The sequence below is a fragment of the Hippoglossus stenolepis genome, chromosome 7 (assembly GCF_022539355.2).
Source record: "Hippoglossus stenolepis isolate QCI-W04-F060 chromosome 7, HSTE1.2, whole genome shotgun sequence".
NCBI lineage: Eukaryota > Metazoa > Chordata > Actinopteri > Pleuronectiformes > Pleuronectidae > Hippoglossus > Hippoglossus stenolepis.
In genome coordinates this window covers 17,048,206-17,071,311 of record NC_061489.1, presented here as the reverse complement: position 1 = coordinate 17,071,311, position 23,106 = coordinate 17,048,206, and the positions used below count along the sequence as shown (strand labels likewise).

Below are 23,106 nucleotides of genomic sequence, written 5' to 3'. Positions count from 1 at the left end.
GGTTTTCTAACCACACCAGGATAAATAATGGAGACATGATACAGCTTTGAGTGTTCTTTGTGCCAAAAAAGAAAATTCTGCCTGATTTGATAACCTGGGACAGGTCACTTTTTAATCTGGGACACGTGTATTATTAGGCTTTCTTTGTTTTTCACAAAGAAACCTATCTTAAATAAACAAACTATAATATTCATAAAGGTGTATCGCATAAAAAAAAAAGAATCAATGGACAGCAAGCAAAGAATCATAACAGATTATTCATTCAGGAATTCCTCATTGTATTGAGGCGACTCGAGGAACAAACAGTCCGTGCAGGTGAGACACGATCATCATCTTCTTCTCCACGTGTTTGGTGAAACCAGTGGCTGCAGACCACAGGACAGAAACTCTTCTCTGCTTTTGATGGTAAATTACATGATAATCATAATAATGACAGGAACAACACTTATTATTAAAATGAATTATAACGATTACAAAAGTTTAATTATTATAAGTACAAACCATAAAATACAACAGACCAGTCATATCCTCAACTTTAAAATTGAACAGGTCACAGGTCAAAACATTTTTAATTCATAAAAACCACTGCCATGTTGTGACAACTCTGACCGCTTTCTAATAAAAACACGTCATCAGAGAAGATTTAAAAGACATCTGCAGGAGCAGGTGACACTCACATCCTGTCATGTACATTTAACCACATCCTAAATATATCTGATCGTTAAAGCATTTCAAAGGCCATTATTTATTTCAAAACCAAGGTCCAGGTTCACTGTGCATTCTTCAGCAGACTGACAGCATCAGCATTTTTGAACACTCACTTTATACTTATCTTAGTCCGATTTTCTCTTTAACACTAACACAAAAATTGTGTTTTTATGTGTTTTATATTTTATCTTTTGTATATATTTTAGGTGTACTTTCACATAAGCCACATGTACTTTTACCTTTCGTTTATGTATTTGGTATTTATGTGGTTAGAAAAGCAACATCAGTTTTCTCAGGGACTCGCCAGCATCTCATTCACTGACGATCCAGTGTTGTCTTTAATACGTTGACATGGGATAAAGAAGTCATCTGGAGGCGGACATTGTCTATTCAGTTATTCAACCTACAACATTTCAACAACAACAAAGTGTTCACAGGCAGACAGAAGAGGTTTTCCATACAGTGTCTAATTACTTAGGGTTAGTAATCCTGCTCGGATAAAAACATTCGAAAAGTAAAAGAGCTCTTTCTTCGTTTCTGTTTCAGTTGTATGCACACAGTCTAAACACATGAAGTTTTAGTGAAATTAAAACTAAAATATAAAATATGAATACAAAATAATAGCAATAAAATAAATATTTAATCAAATTGTATAAAATGTATGTTATAAATAATAATACAATTAAAAAGAAAACAATAAAAATAAAATTGATGAAAGTTAAGTCGACGGATGGCTGATCAGCAGCACCCTCTACTGGCCACTTTCTGAATATATTCTATGCATGAAGGCCCGGCATGAAGATTACAAACGTGTTTCTAAGCTTCAGTTCTTCAAAGGAAGGTGGAAAATTAGCCATAATTTGAGTCTCCTTATGTGATGAGTGCACAGGCAGTGGATATTTTGCATAAGTAAACCACACTACCTTTCTCTTTCTCTCTTTTCTCTCCTCCATAACAAATGTGGACATGCCATCATTTTTAACTTCAGTGTAACTCAAATAACACGCAGTAAACAGCAGCCTGGCTGTCACGGTAGCAACACTCCCACTGACACATACAATCGTAGTGTTGTTTGTTTTCCGTGAGCTTCCAGGAAGAACATGAATTTTGCATCCTTATCAGTGTTTATGATCTGAATTCTGCCATATATTTTCCAATGCAAAGACCACAGACAAAGCAGAGCAGGTCATCACTCGGCTCAGTGTGACGGGACGACACCACAGAAGGTAAAATAAAATACTGAACATTTTAGCGTTGTTATGTTTATTTTTGTTTATTTGACTTCTGACGACTTGTAGTGCCTCATGTAGAAGGTGTTGAACGTTTCCGTGCAGTGACATTTCCTTTTTGTATTTGCATTTTGTGTGAATGCTGTTGCTCTTATTTCTTGGACATTTACTGATTCTGTTCTTGAACTTATTCCCCACACAGAATCGTTATGAGAGAGACGTTTCAATATCTTCTGCTTGGTCATCTCCTCATAGGTAAGCATTCTGTGTGAGTGCGTGCGTGTGTGTGTGTGTATTAACATGTGTTCTGTTATTCTAGCTGGTGTTGCCTCTGCCTGTGTTCCGTTCCAGTGTCTGATATGTAACAGCACAGAAATGACTCGCGCAGGTACAAATAAGAAAAAAACAGTATTTGTATCTTTATGGACGCCATCTGGAGATGTTGTATTCATATGAAATAACTGTGAGAGAAGATATAAAGGGCAAATATCTTCAATGCTATTTCTTCCATCTCTGTAGGTGCTTGTCCCAGCTGTAACACTTCCTGCATTCCGGGTCTGTGCCCTCTCTCTTATATATATATTTTGTATTTACAGAACAGTAATTGGCAGTGAGGTGTCGTAGAATAAGGTTGACCCAAGGTTGAGTCACTCTCAGCATCAATTAAATAATCAAAATCAAACCCACAGAAAAAGAATAACACTAAGAAATTAGTGTGCGTGTATAACCTATACTGCAGCCAGCCACCAGGCGGTGAGATGTTTTGGCTTCATTTTTCGGGGAGCAGTCATATCGTCCATCTTTATGAACAGTTCGTGCAGAAAACAGCGGCGAAAATGAACTGAAGTGTCATGATTTTTTTATCTTAGAATAAACTTTATGAAAACCTAGGATGTGTCATGAGTGCTGTGTTGTAAATGTAATTCTGACAGTGACTGAACTCCCTCTGTTCCTCTTTACTCTTCTCTCAATATATGTGCAGATGAACAATATGCAAATATTTCATCAAGCTGCAAAAAAGGTAACGTGCAACAATATTCTGATTAGTGTCTCTGCACTGAGACACACAAAGTGACTTCTGAGTGATTATGCTCTTCTCCTCCCTTATTGATTATTCCCTTCAGGCGTACAGGTTTTTGCCAACCGCACTGGCTCTAACGTTGACGAGGGCAAAGACGTCAAATTGAAATGTGTCCATGACCTCAAAGGGCAGGTGTGGTTGTTAGGATGGAAGATGGACGGGGAGGAAATCTTGGATAAACGAAACAAGAGCAAGATAAGGCTGAAAAAAGTTTTGGCGCATAAGTCGGGCAAGTACAGCTGCTTTGTGAACAGCACATGTGGCTTTTTGGAGTCCGAGCCACATGATGTCACAGTTAAAAGTGAGTAGACGTTTCTCTGCTTAAAACACACAGCCACAGATTTTCTTTAGCTTTAAAATATAATTTAAATTCAAAATTAAAAGCGCAGGAGCCATTAATGGCTTTAAATGCTGTATTGACCCCTGACGGCATGTGTCTCTGTCTGTCTGTGTTTCTGCCTCTGAAACTGTCCAGACAACAGTGTGATCCTCCTAATCGTCTGTGGGATTTCAGCTTTGGCCCTGGTCGTGACTATGGGACTGGTGTTAAAGTACAAAATGAAAAGAGACAGCGGTGAGATCTCAGTTCAGTTCGACTGACAAACTAGAGGGAAAAACCATATAGCCATCCATCCTTTCTCAAATAGATATATTTTTAAATGCACGATGAGGTCTATATTACTCTCTGATATACGCTATATGACGTGTGAATCATTTGTTTCAAATCCCTGTAAACCGAGATCAAATGTGAACCTCAGAGGTGCTGGTAGGTGGATCTTCATGTGTTTGATTATCAAGTGTGGCACTGATCTTCGTGTGTCTCTTTCTGCAGCAAAACACAGAGAGAGGATGGAGATGAGGGCCCAGGAAGGGAGGCCTGGAGGTCCAGATCCAATCGGGCCGAGGGTCTAAACTCTCACTTTCAAAATTTATCAGTGCTGATACTGTTTCACAATCTGCTATTATAGTAATTCATATCGAAATAAAACTTCTTTAATCCCTGTCTTTGAGGCGAACTCTGTGTGTGTGTGTGTGTATGTGTGTGTGTGTGTGTTTGTGTGATGTCAAAGCTTATGTAGGGGCCGTTTCCAGTCCAGGGTGGATCCATTGTATAACACAGCGTTCATGTTAGCCACGCCCACTGACCAGCAAGCCTCTCCGGTTGAGGGAAAGAGCCCAGAAATGTTTTAATCCAGACACAGGACAGACTTGTTCAAACTAATCCCGCTGAATGCTCCATTCACACGAGCGCACACGACACCGAGCAGCTTTGCGGGCGCTGCCGTGTAATGGATATATGGGCCGATAATGCTTTCCACTCTTCTCCAAGAGAGGGATGGACGTGGGATTTGAAAGTTGACTTATGAAAACAGAAATGCAAAGTTCCCCTGGTTCAGCGGCGCGCGATATAATCCTCTCTGAAGTTTATGCATTAAAGCTCACACTGTCAGTCTTCACGCTGCCCTCGGCCTGCACGGCAAAATGGGTGGTGTGTTTTTCCTCCTCGTGAGATCTGTGTTTGAGAGTGTGTCAGGACGGGCTGTTTAGTCAGTTTCCTCCCAGAGCAGGTGGCTAAGGGATAATCCAGGTAAAGCCACTGCAAAGTTGAGATGGAGGGATGGGCAGAGGGAGGCCGGCGGGGGAGGGTGCATGGGGTGGCCTTTGCATGGACAGGGCTAATTCTGGCCTCCTAATCCCAGTCCCATCCACCCTCCCCCCTCCTCCTGCTCGCTAACTCCACGGCGACAGTGGGGAGCAATTGACGCCCAGGTGGACATTACTACCACATTCACACACGTTGCACTGAACCCACCCAAGTTTACTGAGGTAGGAGAGGAAATAGAGGAGAGGCTGCTGGGACCTGTTGTGCCTGGGTGAGCCGGGCAGCTGACACACCTGAGTGAGCCTCACTGGAGAATGTAGCCGCAGCCCTCTGGCCGACCCACAGGAAACACGCCACCATGGGAGAAGCTCAAAAGGTAAGAGCCCCTGATCTGGAGCAACGGGACTTATGAAACCTTTGCTGTCTACTTGATGCAGGAGAATTCCTAACGTGGCGTGACCCTGCAAGTGTGAAGTGTGTTTCAGAGAATGGCTTTTTGTAGATGCAGTTTTCAGCCATGATGGTTGGATTTTTAAATTCTTTAGCTTCTCTAGTTATGTTGATACCATATAAAACTTTAATTATACACCTAAGAGGACCCTCTAATACCATTTGATTTACAGTTAATCACGTATATGCTCCAGTATCCATCACCTTGAATCAAATATGTAAATCTAAGTGCGTCTTTAGCCTGCAGTTGTGCAACCTGGCCTCAGACCAGTCCCAATAACTGGAGAACTATTATTATAAGAGCAGAGGTCTGATCAAAGTTTTCTAAATGAAGCAACAGATTCATTCTTGCAGAATAGTGGTGGCAGCCGCGCTGGAGCTCCAGAAATCAGGGCAGGAGATTGGCTGTTGGGTGGGCGGAGCAATAAGTGTGTAAGAGGTCAGTGGGATTTTCATCAGGCGCTCGCTCACGTGCTTTCATATTCCAAACCCAAACATTACAAACTTGAAACATCCAATGATGAACGGCCTGTCATGATATTTGTTTGATTTCCACACTGAGATAAGCATTGAAAGTATTGAAAGATGCTGTCAGTCAGCGTGTGGGTGCTTCCCCTCTGCAGGGCTTACTCTCTGTCATTGAGAAGCTGAAGGGATCCACTGAGCGGGAGGTCAGGATCGTGCTCCTGGGCCTGGACAACGCCGGCAAGACCACCCTGCTGAAGAGCCTGGCCTCTGAGGACGTGAACACCATCACACCAACGCAGGTGGGGTTACATGTTCAGACTCATACACTCACACATCATGGGCTCATGACGTCATGAAAGTCACACATTAAATCAGAGACTGCACAGAACTGTCCGCCTTCAAACCCCCACCTTTTCAGGAGTGCTTTTAATCTTTGAGTATGATGTGTACCTTATATTTCAATATGGGTTTGGGATGTGTATTTAATTATTATTGTTAATTGCTTTTATTTCCTTTTTTATTATTTTTTTTAATCTAAAGTATAGTGTCATCGAGCATTGTTAAAAGCACTGTACAAACTAATTATTATTATCATTATTGTTATATAATTTTATTTATTATAAGAAGAAGAGTAAAAGTAAGAATAATAATAATAGGGTTCCTCTATGTGCCACAAAAATATCATTTTGAATATATTTTGAATTTCCGTGACCCAGCGTAAGAAGAGGCAGAGGGATTGTATCTAATCTTGCTCAGAGTAATGGGATTCACATGACCTTTGCTTTTCAGACACTGTGAAATGAAATGATTGGCTGTACAGTAAACACACCGATCAGCAAAGAAAATGACGCAAAGGACGTCAGATCATCTTCTCACTTATATTAAATTACCTCTCATCTGTAGATAAACCGTGTTCTCACATGACCTTCTTACGTTTGCATGCTCCCAACGCGCTTTCTGAGAAGATCCACGCAAGGCCCCTCCTTTTCGTTAACGCCCCGTTCGGATATGATTATCTAACCTCTGATATGATTATCTAATGCTCTCACAAGACAAGACATGGAGCAGATGCAGCGCCGGGTTGAGTGTGACAGCTCATCAGACATCAGGCAGAGAGGACGCAGTCCAGTGCAACATGGCAATAGTCACCACAAAGCTAAATCAGACCTGACACACACACAACACATACACTGCACTTGATCCTTCCAGTCTTATCCTCAGATTTGCTCCTCGTATGGCCCTCGGGATAAAGTTGTTACACAACCTCGCCAACTGAAACAGAAAGGAGCTGTGTTATGAAAAACACAGATTAACTCGGTGGCCATCTCCATATAAACACCTAGACTCCTGCACGTACGTAATGAGAGCGCAGCTAAGAGCAAACAAACAGAGATTAACTTAACACATGGGTTCAAGTCCTAATTCATAACCGACTGCGAGGTCGTCTACGGTGTTAACCTGAGGAGGGTGTCCTGTGCAGTACAGTGACTTCAGCTCTGTGTTTTCCCCTCAGGGCTTCAACATAAAGAGCGTCGCCTCTCATGGGATGAAACTCAACGTCTGGGACATCGGAGGACAGAGGAAGATCAGGCCCTTTTGGAAAAAGTATCTGGAAAACACGGACCTGTTGGTGAGTGGCTTCAGTCAATTCAATTCAGACGGAAACAAAGTGCGGTTCATTCTGTGTTTGGATCTTCATTCCAAATCTGCTGCTTGTCTTTGGAAATATAAAGAGAACACAATAGAAGCAATAATCAGGCGTCTCACTGAGGCATGATGGAACATTTTACAGAACAAAGAGCTGATACATTAATTACTCAGGACAGGAGACAAGTTAAACACTGTAAAATGATCTTGATGAAGGGACTTTCTTATTATATACTTTAACTTTATTGGTCTTTTTTACCTCCACAAAAGAGGTTATGTTTTTGTCCGTTTGCTTGTTTGTTAGTTTGCAGGATTACGCAAAAACTGCTCAACAAATTTCCTTTAAATTTGTTGTGGAAGGGTGGAACATGACCCAAGGAAGAACGAATTGAATTATGGTGCAGATCTGGATCAGGGGGCAGATTTTTCTTCATACTTTCTCTAACATCGTGAGATATTTTTTCCCCCCCACATTTTTCCTGATTTCTCAGAGAATAATTCATGGATCTTGATGAAATCAGTGTGTGTGCAGTTTGTTTAAAAATCTGAATCTAGTGAATTTAAATGTGGTTTCATATGGGGACTGTGTGTGACAAGGTGTGTGCTCTAGTAATTAAAAGGAGTTTTATTAAAACTGACAGAGCAGCTTCGTACTAAAAGAGTCGCCAACATGCAGACAGAAAAATGTTGAGGCCAAAATACAAATACTTCAATTTTGACTTTACTTGTAGTAAATAAGAGTCTGACTTCACTGTTGTGTTTGCTCTTTCAGATTTATGTTATTGACAGTGCAGACAAGAAGCGGTTTGAAGAGACGGGCCTGGTGAGATTCATACAGCAAATACATTCTGACAAAAACCATAGCAAACCTAACTGCGCACATTTAACGACATAGATATGCTAACACATCAATAAATGTTTGTTTTCTTGTAAGTCAGTGACTTTATTAAAAGTCTTTGCGTGCATGTTTGCAGGAGCTGTCTGAGCTCACTGAGGAGGAGAATCTAAAGGGCGTTCCAGTGCTCATCTTTGCCAACAAGCAGGATCTGGCCACAGCGTCGCCGGCCAGCGAGATCGCCGAGGGACTCAACCTGCACACGTACCGGGACCGCGAGTGGCAGATCCAGGCCTGCTCTGCTGTGTCCGGGGAGGGAGTTCAGGTCAGACCCAGCAGGATTCCTCCTTCAGATGGAACCCAAACAACCGTATAGATGTGATCTCTGCCTACCTAACTTTTAAAATTGAATTGTATCAACATCCTCTTTGACTTGCTGAGTTTTACTTGATTTTATTTCAATCTTTAAACAGTTTGAATTTGATTAAGAAACCAACTTGACCAGTTTTATTGTCATTTCTCCAACAGGATGGCATGAACTGGATTTGCAACAACATCCTGAACAAGAAGAAGTGAACCAGCGGCGACACTGACCACAGTCGAACCGAGAGTCGGCATCTCCTCATTTCACAAGGGAATCAATATACTTTAAAATGAATGCACCTATCACAGATCCTGCTCCGCTCACAGATCTGAAAAATGGCGTTGTTTTTACGATTTGTGTCATTTTTATGAAAATATTGCGAATGTAGCTCATTTAAATGTAACATTTCTAGCTGAGATAAGTGACTGAAGCTCTGACTAATCATTGTTCGGCCCTAAACATGTGTTTGTTCCCTTGATCCCAATGATCCTTGTCTGGTGAATCTGTGTGTGTAGCCATGTTTAACTTTTAGGGTTTGTCAGTTTCATAGACATCAGTTCAGTGTGAGTGTAAAGTATGTGTTTGAGATTTATAATAAAATAACTAGTCATTTCTGCTTCTTTGCTTTATTTGTTTTTGTAATCAGGATTTCCGAGCGTGCTCATACAAACTTGCAGAAACAATAGGAGCAGGCAGATTAATGATTAAGTCACAGTTTTAATAAATTGTCTCAGAAAGCCCATGAGAGCGTCTGTAAAGGCCGGAGCTTCCCTGAGTGACATGAGGAACAACAACAGGCTGACCTGCCGCTGCTCAGCTGTCGTCTGTCTTTGTTTTACGTGCCGTGACCAGGAGCTCATTCCCTGTACGAGAGAGAGAGAGAGAGAGAGAGAGAGATGAGAGTCTGCGTTGATGCACTTGTGTGGCACAACAAGATATCAAATCCTCCAGGCCCGGCAGAACAAACTGTGCAGAAAATTACACGCAGGAAGGCTGACTAATTTTCAGCAGGGACACTTTCACTGAAAATGTTAGTTTTATATGTTAATTCTGGGGCTGTTACACAACACACAGTCTCCGCAGCAGAGAGGCTGTGTGGAGGCTTACTTGTTAACGCCTTACTACATATTCACATGTTAAAACTCTCACGTCCATCTGTGAGAAGATGAAATACTAATAAAATACTTTGTGGGATCAGCTCTGAGGTAGAAATCCCTCAAATAAAACACTGTTCATACGATTGATTTGAGATCCTCACATGATTTTCACATCCAGCAATAAGTCACGGAGTCGGGAAGGCCCACGCAGCCCTCTGGTCTCTCCTCACATATTTGTCCTTTATGGCGACCTTGGGGAACAATCGTCAATTCAGCCATTTTGGCTCTACTCGGCTGCAGCTGGATTTAATGGGTCTTTTGTTTCTATTGTGTGGAGCTGTAATTAACCCACTGAATGTTTTCAAGAATCACATCAGCTCTTACTCTCCTACTCCACAGGAAATTATGCCAATGAATATGTTTTTTCTTTTGTCTTATCTGGTATTTATTTGTGGGGTTTTGTTGCGGGGTGTTAACAGCTTCCTGTCTTACTTGCTCAGTGTTGAGCAAAACGACTGAATATAAGCACAGCAATCGAGTCATCTCCATGGCGACTACAAGTTGGAGCAAGTCCTGAAACATTTTTGCAGGAATCAGCCCCTGTTGAGGGAGCACAGCGGGGGGGTGGGACCGATTACAACTTGTACCAAAGCATCATTATGGCTGTTTGAAAGGGACCAGACGGCGCAGGAGCCGGGCCTGTGATGAGACGAGCTTGTGTTTTGCCGTGTGTTGTTCGGTGTCGTTTGCCAACAGGTGGCAGCATTGGAAAGCCTGTTCAATCCGAGGGCAGACGAGGAGGCTGTGCTCTTCACAAAACTGGGATTTGACACGTCTAAATTTAATAACAGATTTTATTTGATGCTCTTGAGGCTCATGTTCGATTTGACTCACACTTGTACTCCTGCACAGATTGGGAGGACCACCGCAAAATTATAGAGTTTTATATAAAAAAATATATATAATGTTTGTCCATTGGCCACAGGTGGTCGAGCCATGCATTGTGTAGTTAAAAAACTGAACATGTTTCACAGGCTCTTTCCCCTGCTATCCACGTTTGTGTATTGTAAAACACATTCTTGAGGCTATGTGATATCAGTTTCATATTAGTGGCCCTTCAGCAATTGTTGCCATGGCAACACTCCCTGTTATCCGTGGTCCACCAGCCTCTCTCATTCAGTCCAGCCCTCCCTCTCTGTGGTCCTCCATTGCTTTCATTTTTCCCTAGCTCTGCTCATCAAAAGACGCTGCAACAACTCAGTCCAGGTAAGAACAAAAGATTTAGAGCTGACAAAAGACTGCTCATCTTTGATAAAGACAATTAACCAGCTGCTTTTTAAAATACTGTAAGGAAATATGTTTCTAAAATGAATATTTTTGAATTGCTATAACAAGCTTTACGTTGCTGATTACTGTATTGTGTTGAGAAAGAGCCAACATCTTAATCTTAATATCATGACTGTGTTAACATCAATATTATTATATTATTATTATAAAAAATCATTTCTACATGTGATAAACCAAAGTAAAGGATGTCTTTCTCCTTAAGGCAGCAAGAAAAAATCCCAACCCACAAAGGCCACACATTGTCGCATCATGCCGGAAGTCACCCCCCTGACCTCCATGAAGCCAAACCTGACCTCAGTGACTCCACAGCCCAGGTTCAATGCTACGTCACTGAACCTCGGCGCCCTGACCCCCACCACCCCGCTCCCGTGGGAGGAGTTGCACATGCAAGTGCACACCATCCTGATCACTGTCATTTTTTGCGTGGTCTGCCTCCTGCTGCTACTGGCCTTCACATACACTTTCTGCCTCCACTGCTCCATCGGCCCATCGCCTAAGGACTCGCACAGAGCCAACGGATGCAGCCCCGACCGTGAGGACGCCACCTACAAGAGAAGTTCATCAGACGGCCCGTCAGTGGGGAACGTTGTCTGACTGGGAATCTGGACTAGGATAACTCATATTTGCTTTATGTTAGGATTGTTGCTGTTCTTGGTTTAGCATTTAAGGCACTTGTGGATATGACTTGATATTTATATGAACCTGTTATAACCTAGGAACACTAGGCGATCACAAAAGCTTAAACAAAAGGACATATTTTTTGTACCAGGCAAAGTTTACTGGAGCTCTAGTAAGATGAGCAAACACACGCATGCAAATCATGACACACAATAAAACATGTCCATATACTGTACACCGATCCATGGAGAAATGTGTTTAATAAAAACAAATGTAAAATATATGCAAATGTAAATGTGAGTATGAATGCGAATGCCTCGGAGTGACAAGACAAGACAAACAATAACGAACGGAACCACAGACAGCCTAGCAGTCATCTCTCTTTATTTTCAGTGAGCTGACAAGCGTTTACATTGTGCCGGGGCTGTGGATTTGACGAGACCGAGATAGAATAATGAATTCAGAAGCGAGGAGGGAGAGGGAGGAGAGGGACTTCTTTTCTCACGGGATGAAACAAGATGTCAAACCTGTGAGGTGCAGCAGGACAAACAGTGCAGGGAATTACCAAGCTTGTGTCCACTTGGCAGGGAACACTTTTTGGTACTAAAACAAATTACAATACGGGTGCACAGCAAAATCTTTCAGTGGCGATCGCCCTGAGGTGACTGATGTGACAGATCGAGCTCCGAGGCAGCTGTTCCAAACACTCACAGTCTAAAGTTAACCCTGATTTGTTTATGTATTGTCCAAGCTAAATGAGCATGATTTTTGCTGTGCAGTATTAACGCCACACACAACCGCTAGAGATTTAAAGCTTTACAGTCTAGTCCATGTACAAACAACATGTCATCAGAGGTTGCCATGGCATCACCAATTTAAAAACAAGCCTCAGAAAAAGGCAAACAATAACAGCAAAATCCCTGCATTTCTATCTGGTGTTGGGCCTAACATTCACTGCTTTGAGTGAGTTGTACAAAAAGTGCTTCAGAAGTGGTAGAATTACTAGCTATAGCATTAGCTAGCATCCGCTTGGGTTCACGACACAGAGCACATGGCACTCTTGGAGGAGTGGGAGTCGCAGGAGCTGTTGCGGGACTCCGTGATGGAGTCTCGGCCGTCAGGCGAGTTCAGTTCCAGGTGAGAGTCCCCGAGGCCGTCCTGCAACGCGTCCTTGTGGTGCGCCTGTGGACGGAACAGTTCAGGGAATCATCAAATGAGTCATTAAGGCAGCAAAACACAGAAATCCTAGAGAGCAACATACGCCCTCCCACCTTATGACCAGACATCTCCTCCGTGTGGCCCTCCTCCATCTTCTCCTCCGGGGAATGGCCTGAAATCTCCATCTTGATGCGGTGAGAGGGAATAGACTTGACATCGTCCTTGCCCTCCCCCGCAACCAGAGGAAAAACCTGCAGGCAAAGACAGAAGGAGACGAGAGGATTCAGAGATGATGATGGAGGCAATAAAGAAAATGAGACCCAGCACCATTCAAGCACATCTTAAGCTGATTTTTTTTTACCAGTCCCTCCTCATCTCGTTTGGCCTCGGGGGCTTTGATGTTGGCCTTGCTGATGGTCTGAGTCTCAAACTGTGGACACGCTGCCTGAGCGTTCCCATCCTTGTCCCTCTTTCCTTTCAGCCAGTACGTCTCGATTTCAACATTCCCCTAAAAAATGGAGCGAACAGAGGAAAAAAAGTAAACATCGGACATACACAAATATTCATACAGCATCGATTTCTGTCATGGAGGATGGTAGAATGGCAGGTGGCAACTTTCCATTAGTCAAAATTTCCTGATAAAAAGTGAGTCACCATTGGTGTCTTGAGATTGGTCTCTGCAATCAGCTGCCTTAGAAACCTCTGAGAGTCACTTTGCTGGCTTTATCACTGACTGTGCACCCTCAAAGTCAGACCCACTGATAACATAGACTGGCAAATCAACAAGCGGGCTGCCAAACACCAGCTCTGAATACTGAGTGTGCTGACTCCCCAGAGCCAAAACACTGAGTTTTATTTTCTATATTTTCCCCACTCTGTTTATTGTGTGTGAGAGCTGATATGCAAATCTTTCATTTATACAGATTACAGCCTCAGTGATGGGCCTACGGGGGGGGTAGGTTGTGTGGAGAGAACATGCATTTACTTTTGAGTGGTGACACACACTTAACACTTACAATACACCTCCTTAACACAACCATTAACATGTTACACATACTACACTGAGGATAAACAAAGGTTATTTGAATTGAATTTAAATGAACAACACTAAACTAAGCTAAACTAAACTAAATTGAATTAAATAAGTTGCTATGGTGACAACTCTGATCCTTGACCTTGATGGTGATGATGCCCCTCCTTTCGAAAATGAAGTGACTTCCTTTCAGGTGCTCATAGGTGGCGCTGCTGAGCTGAATGTGCATCTCCTGATTGAGACAACAATGACAGAAAGCTGGTTCAACACTTCAGAGGGTCAAACGATAAATGTAGATATTCTGACTTGACTTAGCCTTTATTTGCCTCTCATGTGTCATCAATGTCACTTTCACAAATTTCTTCATCCGTACCTTGCCGTTGCTCTCCATGGCAGATGCGGTGTGGACCGTGTCCCCGTGCAGACCGTAACGTGGCATCTTATGTCCCACCACACCTGCCACAACCATGCCAGAGTGGATCCCTGCACACAAAGCAGCAGGTTGGTTCACTCAGTCAAACACATGAACACACTTACAAGTTCACACACTTTCTACCCACCAACACGAATCTGTATGTGGTTGCCGTTGGAGGGATCCTTTAGGTGGTCGATGGAGCGCACCATGTCGAGGGCCATGTCACAAATGTTATGAGCGTGGTACTTGGTTTTCTCCGGGGCCCCAGCAACCACCATGTAGGCATCTCCAATGGTCTCGACCTGGAGAGGAACACAGCGGCGGCTCTTACACAGGAGCACTATACATGTGTAAACTGAATTACACAGAGGACAAACATATACACGCAAACCTTGAAGACGCGGTGCTTCTCGCTGAGCGTGTCAAACAGCGTGTACATGGTGTTGAGCATGGAGACCACCTGCATCGGGGTGATGTGGCTGCAAATGCGGGTAAAACCCACAACATCGCTGAAGAGAATGGTCACATCTGGGAACACCTGGGGGGAAAGACAAGATAAGATAAGACAATCTTTTATTAGCCCACAATTTAATGGGGTAATTTGTTATACATGTTATATGTACAGCAAAATAGGCATCAGTAAGTAATAAGTAACATGCAATACTAAAGAGTAAGGAATATAACAAATATAGTAAAATATGAATGGAATAAAAAAAATGTGTACCAAAGTGGTACTTGATGGGCAGGCAGGTTGCCAGGAGAGGCAGACATAAGGGAGACTGAACTATAGCTGATTCTGGCTCAACAGCTATGTTAAGGCAGGGAAATAAAACCATATCCATAATTATCATAATGTCATTTTCATCAATGTCATTATAACAAGGTTCAATATACATCAATATTATGCTTCTGCATTGTGCAAGTCCAGCGAGGAGACATAACACTGATAAGATGTTTTGCTGTTTATCAAGTGTTTGTCATTCTCTGCCCTTAAACCTAAAAGAAATAATAATGTGACATTTATCTTTATAATTATCGATATTGGGTGATACGATATCTTGACATGATTTTGTATTGCTCACCACTAGGTTGTGTTGTGCTTGGTCCCAGTAACATAAACTAATAAAAGAAATGAATGGCCCATATTGGATGTCTGCAAAAAGTCACTGTGTACATTGGATAAAATTAGAACTGAGAGAGTATTATGTGAGAATATTGGTATGGCTCTCATGTCTGTAGGATAAATACGAAGCTCTGGCAGGCAGTCATCTTAGTTTAGCATAAAGATGCAAAACAATGGGAAATGGCTAAGCTGACCAGCTACTGTATATTTACTGTGCATTCATATGGTGTCAATCATCTCATCTAACTGTAAGAAACCTAATGAACATATTTCCCTCAATTTTTCTTAAAACCTATTGTTCCCTCTGCCGAGGAGAGGACTGATATTTATGACTGTGTGCCATTTGGTGCAGAGCCAATTAAAAGTCCATATCAAGTGAATTTAGATGTTTCTTAAGGGGACTGTTGAGCCTTGGTGGACGTATGTACTCTCTGACTACCATTATAGTTTTAAAGAGCATTACATTTTTAAAAACTGAGATACTTATTTCTGTTGTTATAGGCAATTGCAGTGTAAATTCAAAAGTGAACTGTGGTCTTTTTGCGGCGCTATCTACAATCCTGACCTCACAAGTGTTCACAGCAGGCTCTCCTTTGCGGAGCCTCTTAGCCACAGGCTTGGGAATCATCCTGTAGAGAAGGTCATCAGTCTTCTTCATCTCATAATCCAACATCTTCATGCTCTCCTCCAGCTTGCTGGACTTCTTCTGCTCCTGTGCTCACAATGAGGAAGAAGAGGGAGAGAGAAAGAAACACTGTAAGTGTGAGTCTATTTCCTTCACCTCAGGTCTGCGGGTGGAAGGTGATGTGGGGCTGCTTGACTGAAAGAAAAAGGCTTCAGAGACACTTTACATAACGCAGAGTGACAAGTGGGCTGATATAAAATGCAGCTGCACTTTGGCTCGGGGCACCTGTATGAGAGCTCTCTTCAGCTCCTCTGACTGCTGAGTCCCCGCCAACACCAGGTCTCTGCTGGAGTCGTGCATGCTCAGGTCGTTGATGTACAGGCCAGTCCTAAACATCGCACTCAGACTCTCCATCCTGCACATTCACATACACACAGTGAAAAATTGAAGAAAAGTTACAGTGATTGAATGAATGCAAATAAGAGTATTAAAAAAAAAGGGGGAATATAAAGGCTATAATTCTGAGAGCTATCTCATGTTTTCTACATTAAAGAACATGCAAGTTTTGTCAATGCCGGCATGAGGGCATTTACTTGCAAAAACTAAATGTTTTAGATGAGGAGGGAAATGTTTTGGTAATGTACTCTGTGGAAAACCCTCTTGCAAATTGGTTCCCATTACGCTCACAAGAGCTGCACTGTCTGATTACAGGCTAATTAGCAGCTCATTTCATGCATGGAAAGTGCTGTTCGAATGGGCCCCTGATTTGATTCACTGCCCAGGCTTTTATTTCCAGCCCTGTAATTCAGTTTGGCTATCGCGGCTTTTTAGAATGTTTTACTTTTCAACAGCAGCATTTTAATAAAGATCTGTGTCTATGGCAGCGTGTGTGTGTGTGTGTGTGTGTGTGTGTGTGTGTGTGTGTGTGTGTGTGTGTGTGTGTGTGTGTGTGTGTGTGTGTGTGCGTGTGTGCGTGTGCGTGCGTGCACGCCTTACACAGGAGTTCCCAGGAAGATGATGGACTCCCATTCTGGCATGTATCTCATTTGTCCTTTTAGTTTCAGGCAGCGCGTCCCATCACCCCAGCTCTCCATCGCATTAGCGCTGTTACCGTCTAAGAGAGGAGCACATTGAAATGCCAAAAAGAGACAAACATCCAGAGAGGTGTGTGAGGTTAAACTTCAGCAGTAAATTGTAACGTTAAAGATGTCATCTGAATGGAAGCAGCAGTTTAGCATTTTTAAAGTGCAAGTTCAAAATAGGGTTCTTTGCTTTCTTGCCAACAGTAAAGAAAATCAATACCACTCTTGTATCTTTATGTTTAATATGAAGCTATAGCCAGCAGCTAATGAGTGTAGCTATGCATAATGAAACCTCTTCTGGCTTTCAGTAGGTTATAGGGTGGACTACTTCTTGGGAGAAAAGATTGACTGTATATAAAGATGGACAATGCATCTCCAGTTCCTCCCATTGTACAGAGATAAAGCCAAAATATGCTAGATGTGGGTGCCGCCATCTTGGGCTCTTGAGGTAATTTGGAGCTAGGGTGCTAGTGGACTCCCGACCAATCGTGAGTCAGTCTCAGTTGTCAATGATGACTTTTTATATAGCATCAAATTACTAATAATAAAAACAAACCTAACAGAAAAATCAACACATAAAAATACATCACGTCCATGTCCAATCCGCTAACAAGGAGGAGGTGGGGTTTATAACCTATACTGCAGCCAGACACCGGGGGGCGATCAAGATGATTTGGCTTCACTTTGGGAGAGCCGTCATATCCACCTTTATAAACAGTCTATGTGTGGAAGCAGTGACTTCCTGGAGTCTCTGCTTGTTGCCTGGCAGCCAAACAGTGAAAACAAGTCAGTGCTCCCAGACAACAGGAAATATAATTCATCTATAAGTTAAACATTATTTTCATTTAATATTTTGTACAAATTAAACAAATGAGATGTAGCAGGTGAACTAGGGAACTTAAAGATGTGGTGGTAGTTTCATTTTTAGACAGAGCCACACTAGCTTTTTGCTCAATGACGCAAACTAAAGTTAAAGCTGTGCTGGCACCAGCATCATAGAGCACACAAACATGAAAGTGGTAACCATAATCTCCTCAAGTCAACAACTTTCAACAAGAAATCTAATATTTCCAACTTTAAACTATTCCTTCAAAGTGAGATTGCTTTGTATTTCTTCTTCTTTGTTCGGTTTATTGGCGGGTGGCAACCAATGTCAAGGTGCATTACCGCCACAAGTGTGTCTGTGTCTATTATTTTGTCTTATCTTGTGATTAGAAAGCCAGACAATCTCAATGCTTATGTCTCTCTATGGTCTATGACCATTTCTCTAGGTCATGACCTTTGTAATCATCTCCAATGATGGACTGGAAGGCCATGAGCTCCACATCGACGTCAGCGGTACGATTGGCATTTTCATAGTCCAAATCTGTGGAAAAACAAGGTCGACTGTCAGAGCCACAAACATTCATATTCACACCCTCCACCCGTCACAAACAGGGCAGAGATCTGTTCCGCTAAATTCAATCAATTTAGGTGGAATCAAGACATCAAACAATTCAATTTTCAGCAACTGTGAGACTTAACGCACCACTTTAATTCAGCTGCGTTCTCAAAGTTAAATGTTAATGTTCAAGCTCTTGGGGGAGAAGATACATCCAATTACCACAAACCTGCTCTTTTTTTAAATTAGTGAAAGTTAAATTGAGCAGGGTTTTTGTGTCTGACTGCTTCGAAATTGATCTGACCACACGCCTGTGAGTGCTCGCCCACCAGACACACACGCACACACACACACTCACACACACACACACACGCTCACACTCACACTCACAGCCCTGCAAACTGTTAACACCACTCTTACTTTGGACTCGGTTGTGAAGGTTCCTCTCTCTTTTCACTGGCTCCTTGGACATGATCTCAAACCCGTTGTTGGGGTGGGAGATGATCTGTGTGCGGATTACAAAGTCAGTATTCTCACCTGTTTCAAGGCAATATTTTAAGATGCACTGAGGAAAGTTTGATCTGAAGTGGCTGAAAAAGATTCAAGTTGTCTGAAATGTGGACGTGTGATGTCTCACCATGTTCCAGTTGAACTCCACTAGGGGGCGAGCGAGCAAGAAGGCATCGGTGATTTTCTTCCCATCCAGATCAGGGAAGACTGTAGACAGGCCCGAGCCCACGTTATGCACCACCATGTCCTGAAGAAGAGAGGGACTGACCGTTCATTCACTTAACACTTTATGTTGTTCATTACTTTCCCTTGGGAGGCTGAGGGGAGATTACCTGTCTGAAGACAATATTGAAGGGGAAGACCTCAAAGAAGAAGTCTGAGGTAATGGGCAATATCTCCTGCTCTTCCTCATCCTCCTTCATGATGTAGCGGTAGGCTGAGTTGTCAAAGTTCAGCCTGCATGGAAACACAGATCAGTATTTTAAAGTGGAGTATAAAGTGTGTTTACAGGTCATTTAGGTTGATAGTACTGATGCATTATTGTAAGACATCAAAAATCAAAGAGTTTGGTCACCTCTGGCTGTGGACCTGGATCAGATCAATATGCTTAAGTGTGAGATTTATGACCTTTTTACCTTTTTCTCCAGAGAATAATTCTTGAATCTTGATGAAATAAATCAGGCACATTTTGTGAGCTGATATCTATGACTGTGTGAAAGCTGGTGCAGCTTGCTTGAATTTAATGGGACTGTTGGGCCTTGGCGGAGGTGTGCGCTCTACTGAGTGACCGTCTAATGTTTGAATGTAAAATCCAGATCTGTAAATTAACTAGTAACATTCGCTGCCAAATAAATGTAAGACGGAAAAATCTTCTTCCTAAATGTAATGGAGGAAAAGTATGACGATACATGAAACAAAGTACACAAGTGAAGTACCTCAATACTGTACTATAGTACTTGTACTTGTTTACTTTTCACCAGTGGGTATAAAAAAGCTTGTGTGTGTGTGTGTGTGTGTGTGTGTGTGTGTGTGTGTGTGTGTGTGTGTGTGTGTGTGTGTGTGTGTGTGTGTGTGTGTGTGTGTGCATACCTCATGGTGACGTGGGAGTAGTCTCCGACAATCTGCTCAGACATCACCTCCACTTGGATGTCCGTGTCGTAGAACTGCTTCCCCATCTGCCTCAGTTGACCCATGGCATAGTGCAGGTAGCCTTTACGCTTACTCCTGCAGATCAGAGAGGAACAAAATCTTTCTGAAAAGGTTCCTGGCACAGCTTTCTGTATTTTCTGCTCTGTTCTTCTATTTTTACACGTAATGTCTGATAGCCCATCAATCTGACCCACTCCAACCCCCGGCCCTCCTCTTCCTCATTGTCTCAGACCTGTAGTGCAGGGTGACTCCAGTAGCAGACTCCTCCTGGCAGAAGAAGGTTGGGGGCTGCACCTTGGGGTAGCTGAAGCGCAGGTATTCATGGAGGTTGTCAAGGCCGTTGACAAAGTCACGTACATGGCGGCCCAACACCTGAGGGTACAGACACGGGATGGAAAGACAGAAAGGTTTATAGTAAAATGGTAAATAAACTGTATTTATATATCACTTTTCCAGTCTTATCAACCACTCGAAGCCCTTTACAGCACAAGTAACATTCACCCATTCACATACAGTGCTTTTTTCTATCACACACAATGACACACCATCGGTGTCAGTATCCTGCTCAAGGATATTTTGCAAAGCAGACTGGTGGAGCCGGGGATTGAACCAACAACCTTCTGGTTCTCTACCTTTTTGAGGCACATCGGCAATGAGTGTCTGCATGAATCCACTGATAACCTCTCACTATGAACAATGTGCAAATGCTGAAGCTTTAATATTATTTATCTACTTATTTGTAAAGAAGTACGATTTTCAGTCCTCAATTGTCTCAGGACTTCATGTTTAGACGAAAAACAACACTCACAATCATCTCTTAACTCTGAGCTGAGCGATTTTGTTTTGAAATGTCAGCAACAAAAAATAAGACACAATAAGAGATATAAGAAACTATGAAGACTAAATGTTTCATTATCAAAACGACAGTACTGAGGATACATGCAGTAATTCCCCTGTGTATTTGATCATTCTCTCACACATCACATACACCAGAAGATCTTTTCTCACCTTGAGGATCCTGTCATAGCCGTACTTCCCCACAAAGCCCAGGAAATAGACACCCCAGGAGTTCATCAGCTCATTGTAGGGCGTCCCTGTCACTCCACTGGCTGCCTTTGCAATACGGGGAATCACGCTCTCGCTATACACCTGCAGATACACGTGTGTAGACATTTTCACTCAGAAACCTAGATTTTCTGACATCAAGACTGTGAAGCTGAAAAGTAGACAGAGTGGCACATGTCCCTGTAAACGCACATTATTATTATTCTACGCACACAAGCAGCATCACGTCGTATTATTCATTTCAGGAGCACATTGTACCTGGTGGGTGACAAAGGAGTGCAGCCTGACATCTGCTCTCTCCCTGACCAGCTTCCACACATCATCTCCGTACGACTCCTTGATGAAGTCGTGAAGACTCTCGCACAGCAGCCCGTACATTATGTCTCGCTGGGGTTGAAGCTCAAAGTGAGCACCGTGAAGACAGCTCTCCCCAACTGATTGACTTGCAGCGATCCTCCCAAAGGCACCTGCAAGCAAATCCCCAAAAAATTCAGACTGATGACTCCTTCAGGGCTGCAAGCTGAATTTGAATCCAGCGTTAAGCTATATATTTAAAAAACTTTCTTATCCTGCTCTCAACGCGACCTGGGAAGTTTGCGGACTGGCTCGGATTAGCCAGCCAAGTAAGGTTTCATCTGAAGGCGAGTGGAACAGACGGTTTTACAGGTGCCCTAATTACACAAGCCCTTGTGTCTGAACGGGCCTCCATTGTTCTGGTGTCAGCTGTCAGCGCCTGGTGGCCGTGCTCCTCTCTCTATGTGACACAAACACACTGCAGAAGCCACCTCTCAAACACAGATGACTCCGGTCATGAGAATTTGTCCTTTTTTTTTTTTTTAAATCGTTCTTCTCTTCGACAGAAAGACTCAAAATCAAACACTTTTCATAATAACTCCCTTTATAATGAATTGTTATCCGACTAATCCGTGGAAATTAGAGATTGATCCTTATCACTAAGACTCGCAGAGCTGATGTTTTCTTTGTTAAAAGAAGGCTGCCAACTAAATGGGGTTTCTTGTCATGAAACAAAATAGCTTTTTACCGACTAAACAAAGACACTTGAAGAAACACTTCAAGTGCAGCGACTGCTCAGCTTCCACCGCGTGTGTGCAGATGATTTTCTGTGACTCAGGATGACTCCACATTTTGTGTCAGAGGCTGGGAGGCTTCCCACGGGGGGATAGTGACATTGTGGAGCAGGGCAGGTGCAAAATCGATATCCAATCTCAACGGGGATAAAGAAAATGTTTTTCCCCCCCCTGGCTCCTGCTGAGCTCAATGAATCAATTTGTGGGGGAAAAAGCTGCTCGATGAAGACTAAGTTGAGTTCCAAAAGGGCAACCAAATCCACAGTTAAAGGGCATCACTTCATGGAGAATCGCAGCTCTAGTTTCAGAGCATCAATAAATGAAAACAAAATGGATATGTAGTGCACATCTCCACCAAGGCCTGATAGTTACCTTAAATTCAATCAAGCTGCACACACTTATAAGCCCTCTAGGTATTATCGGATCCCAGCTCAGATTTCACTTCCCTGCCCTATATGCAAATAAACTCTAACATGATTTCCGCTCGCAAAGATGCAATGCATGGCGGGAAGCAGCAAAGAGAAGAAGAAAGAATCAAAACAACACAAACGACACGTTCAAAGCAGAGCAAATCTCCACATTCACGTTCACACTGCAAAAAGAATTTAATGTTTTTTTCCTTATGCCATCACTCCACCGAGATTTGTGATAATCCGTCCATTAGTTTTTAATCTTGCTTGCAATCAATCAAACAAACAGCCGGGTGAAAACATAACCTCTTGGCAGAGGTAAGAATATTGTACTGTCATTAAGTTCTTTTAAACTCATAAATAACTGAAAGGTATGTTGATTGCTCGTAACTCATGGCCGTGAGAAACCAAATGGGCGTCAGAGGACTCACCATCAAAAAATGTTAGAGTTTAACCTTTGACCCCACACTGGAAGACAGAACCACAAACTCTGATTGCCGCAACCTCATCAATTTTACAGCTTCCCCTGTAAAACTGTCTGTGTGTGGGAAACTTATCACGAGCAACTAACATATAGCACCGGGGTTACTGAGGCTTTAACGGGTGTAAAGAGAGAGAGA

The 23,106-nt window shown here is 42.6% G+C and overlaps 3 protein-coding genes across 3 annotated transcripts; 2 read left to right on the top strand and 1 right to left on the bottom strand.

Annotated features, from left to right (window-relative positions):
- The first annotated feature begins 1,843 nt into the window (after positions 1-1,843).
- On the top strand, positions 1,844-4,023 carry LOC118111878. Its single transcript, XM_035160640.2, has 8 exons — positions 1,844-1,934; positions 2,140-2,192; positions 2,257-2,325; positions 2,457-2,492; positions 2,920-2,958; positions 3,062-3,319; positions 3,494-3,592; positions 3,851-4,023. Exons 2-8 carry the CDS (start codon positions 2,147-2,149, stop codon positions 3,928-3,930), a joined length of 627 nt encoding a protein of 208 aa, XP_035016531.2. The 5' UTR covers positions 1,844-1,934; positions 2,140-2,146; the 3' UTR covers positions 3,931-4,023.
- A 655-nt stretch (positions 4,024-4,678) lies between these two features.
- Positions 4,679-9,001, top strand: arl3l1 (ADP ribosylation factor like GTPase 3, like 1). The gene is made up of 6 exons (XM_035160641.1): positions 4,679-4,997; positions 5,695-5,838; positions 7,053-7,169; positions 7,959-8,009; positions 8,161-8,346; positions 8,550-9,001. The coding sequence occupies exons 1-6, from the start codon at positions 4,980-4,982 to the stop codon at positions 8,595-8,597; spliced, it is 564 nt and encodes a 187-aa protein (XP_035016532.1). The 5' UTR covers positions 4,679-4,979; the 3' UTR covers positions 8,598-9,001.
- A 3,481-nt stretch (positions 9,002-12,482) lies between these two features.
- LOC118112188 (soluble guanylate cyclase 88E-like) lies at positions 12,483-21,366 on the bottom strand. The gene is made up of 18 exons (XM_035161303.2): positions 21,247-21,366; positions 20,932-21,072; positions 20,156-20,295; positions 19,864-19,998; positions 19,107-19,230; positions 18,902-19,021; positions 18,685-18,769; positions 18,163-18,249; positions 16,798-16,915; positions 16,087-16,216; positions 15,742-15,888; positions 14,445-14,591; positions 14,199-14,355; positions 14,012-14,121; positions 13,781-13,870; positions 12,967-13,113; positions 12,719-12,856; positions 12,483-12,629 (listed from the first exon to the last, which is right to left on the bottom strand). The coding sequence occupies exons 1-18, from the start codon at positions 21,364-21,366 to the stop codon at positions 12,483-12,485; spliced, it is 2,283 nt and encodes a 760-aa protein (XP_035017194.2).
- Between the last annotated feature and the right edge of the window lie 1,740 nt (positions 21,367-23,106).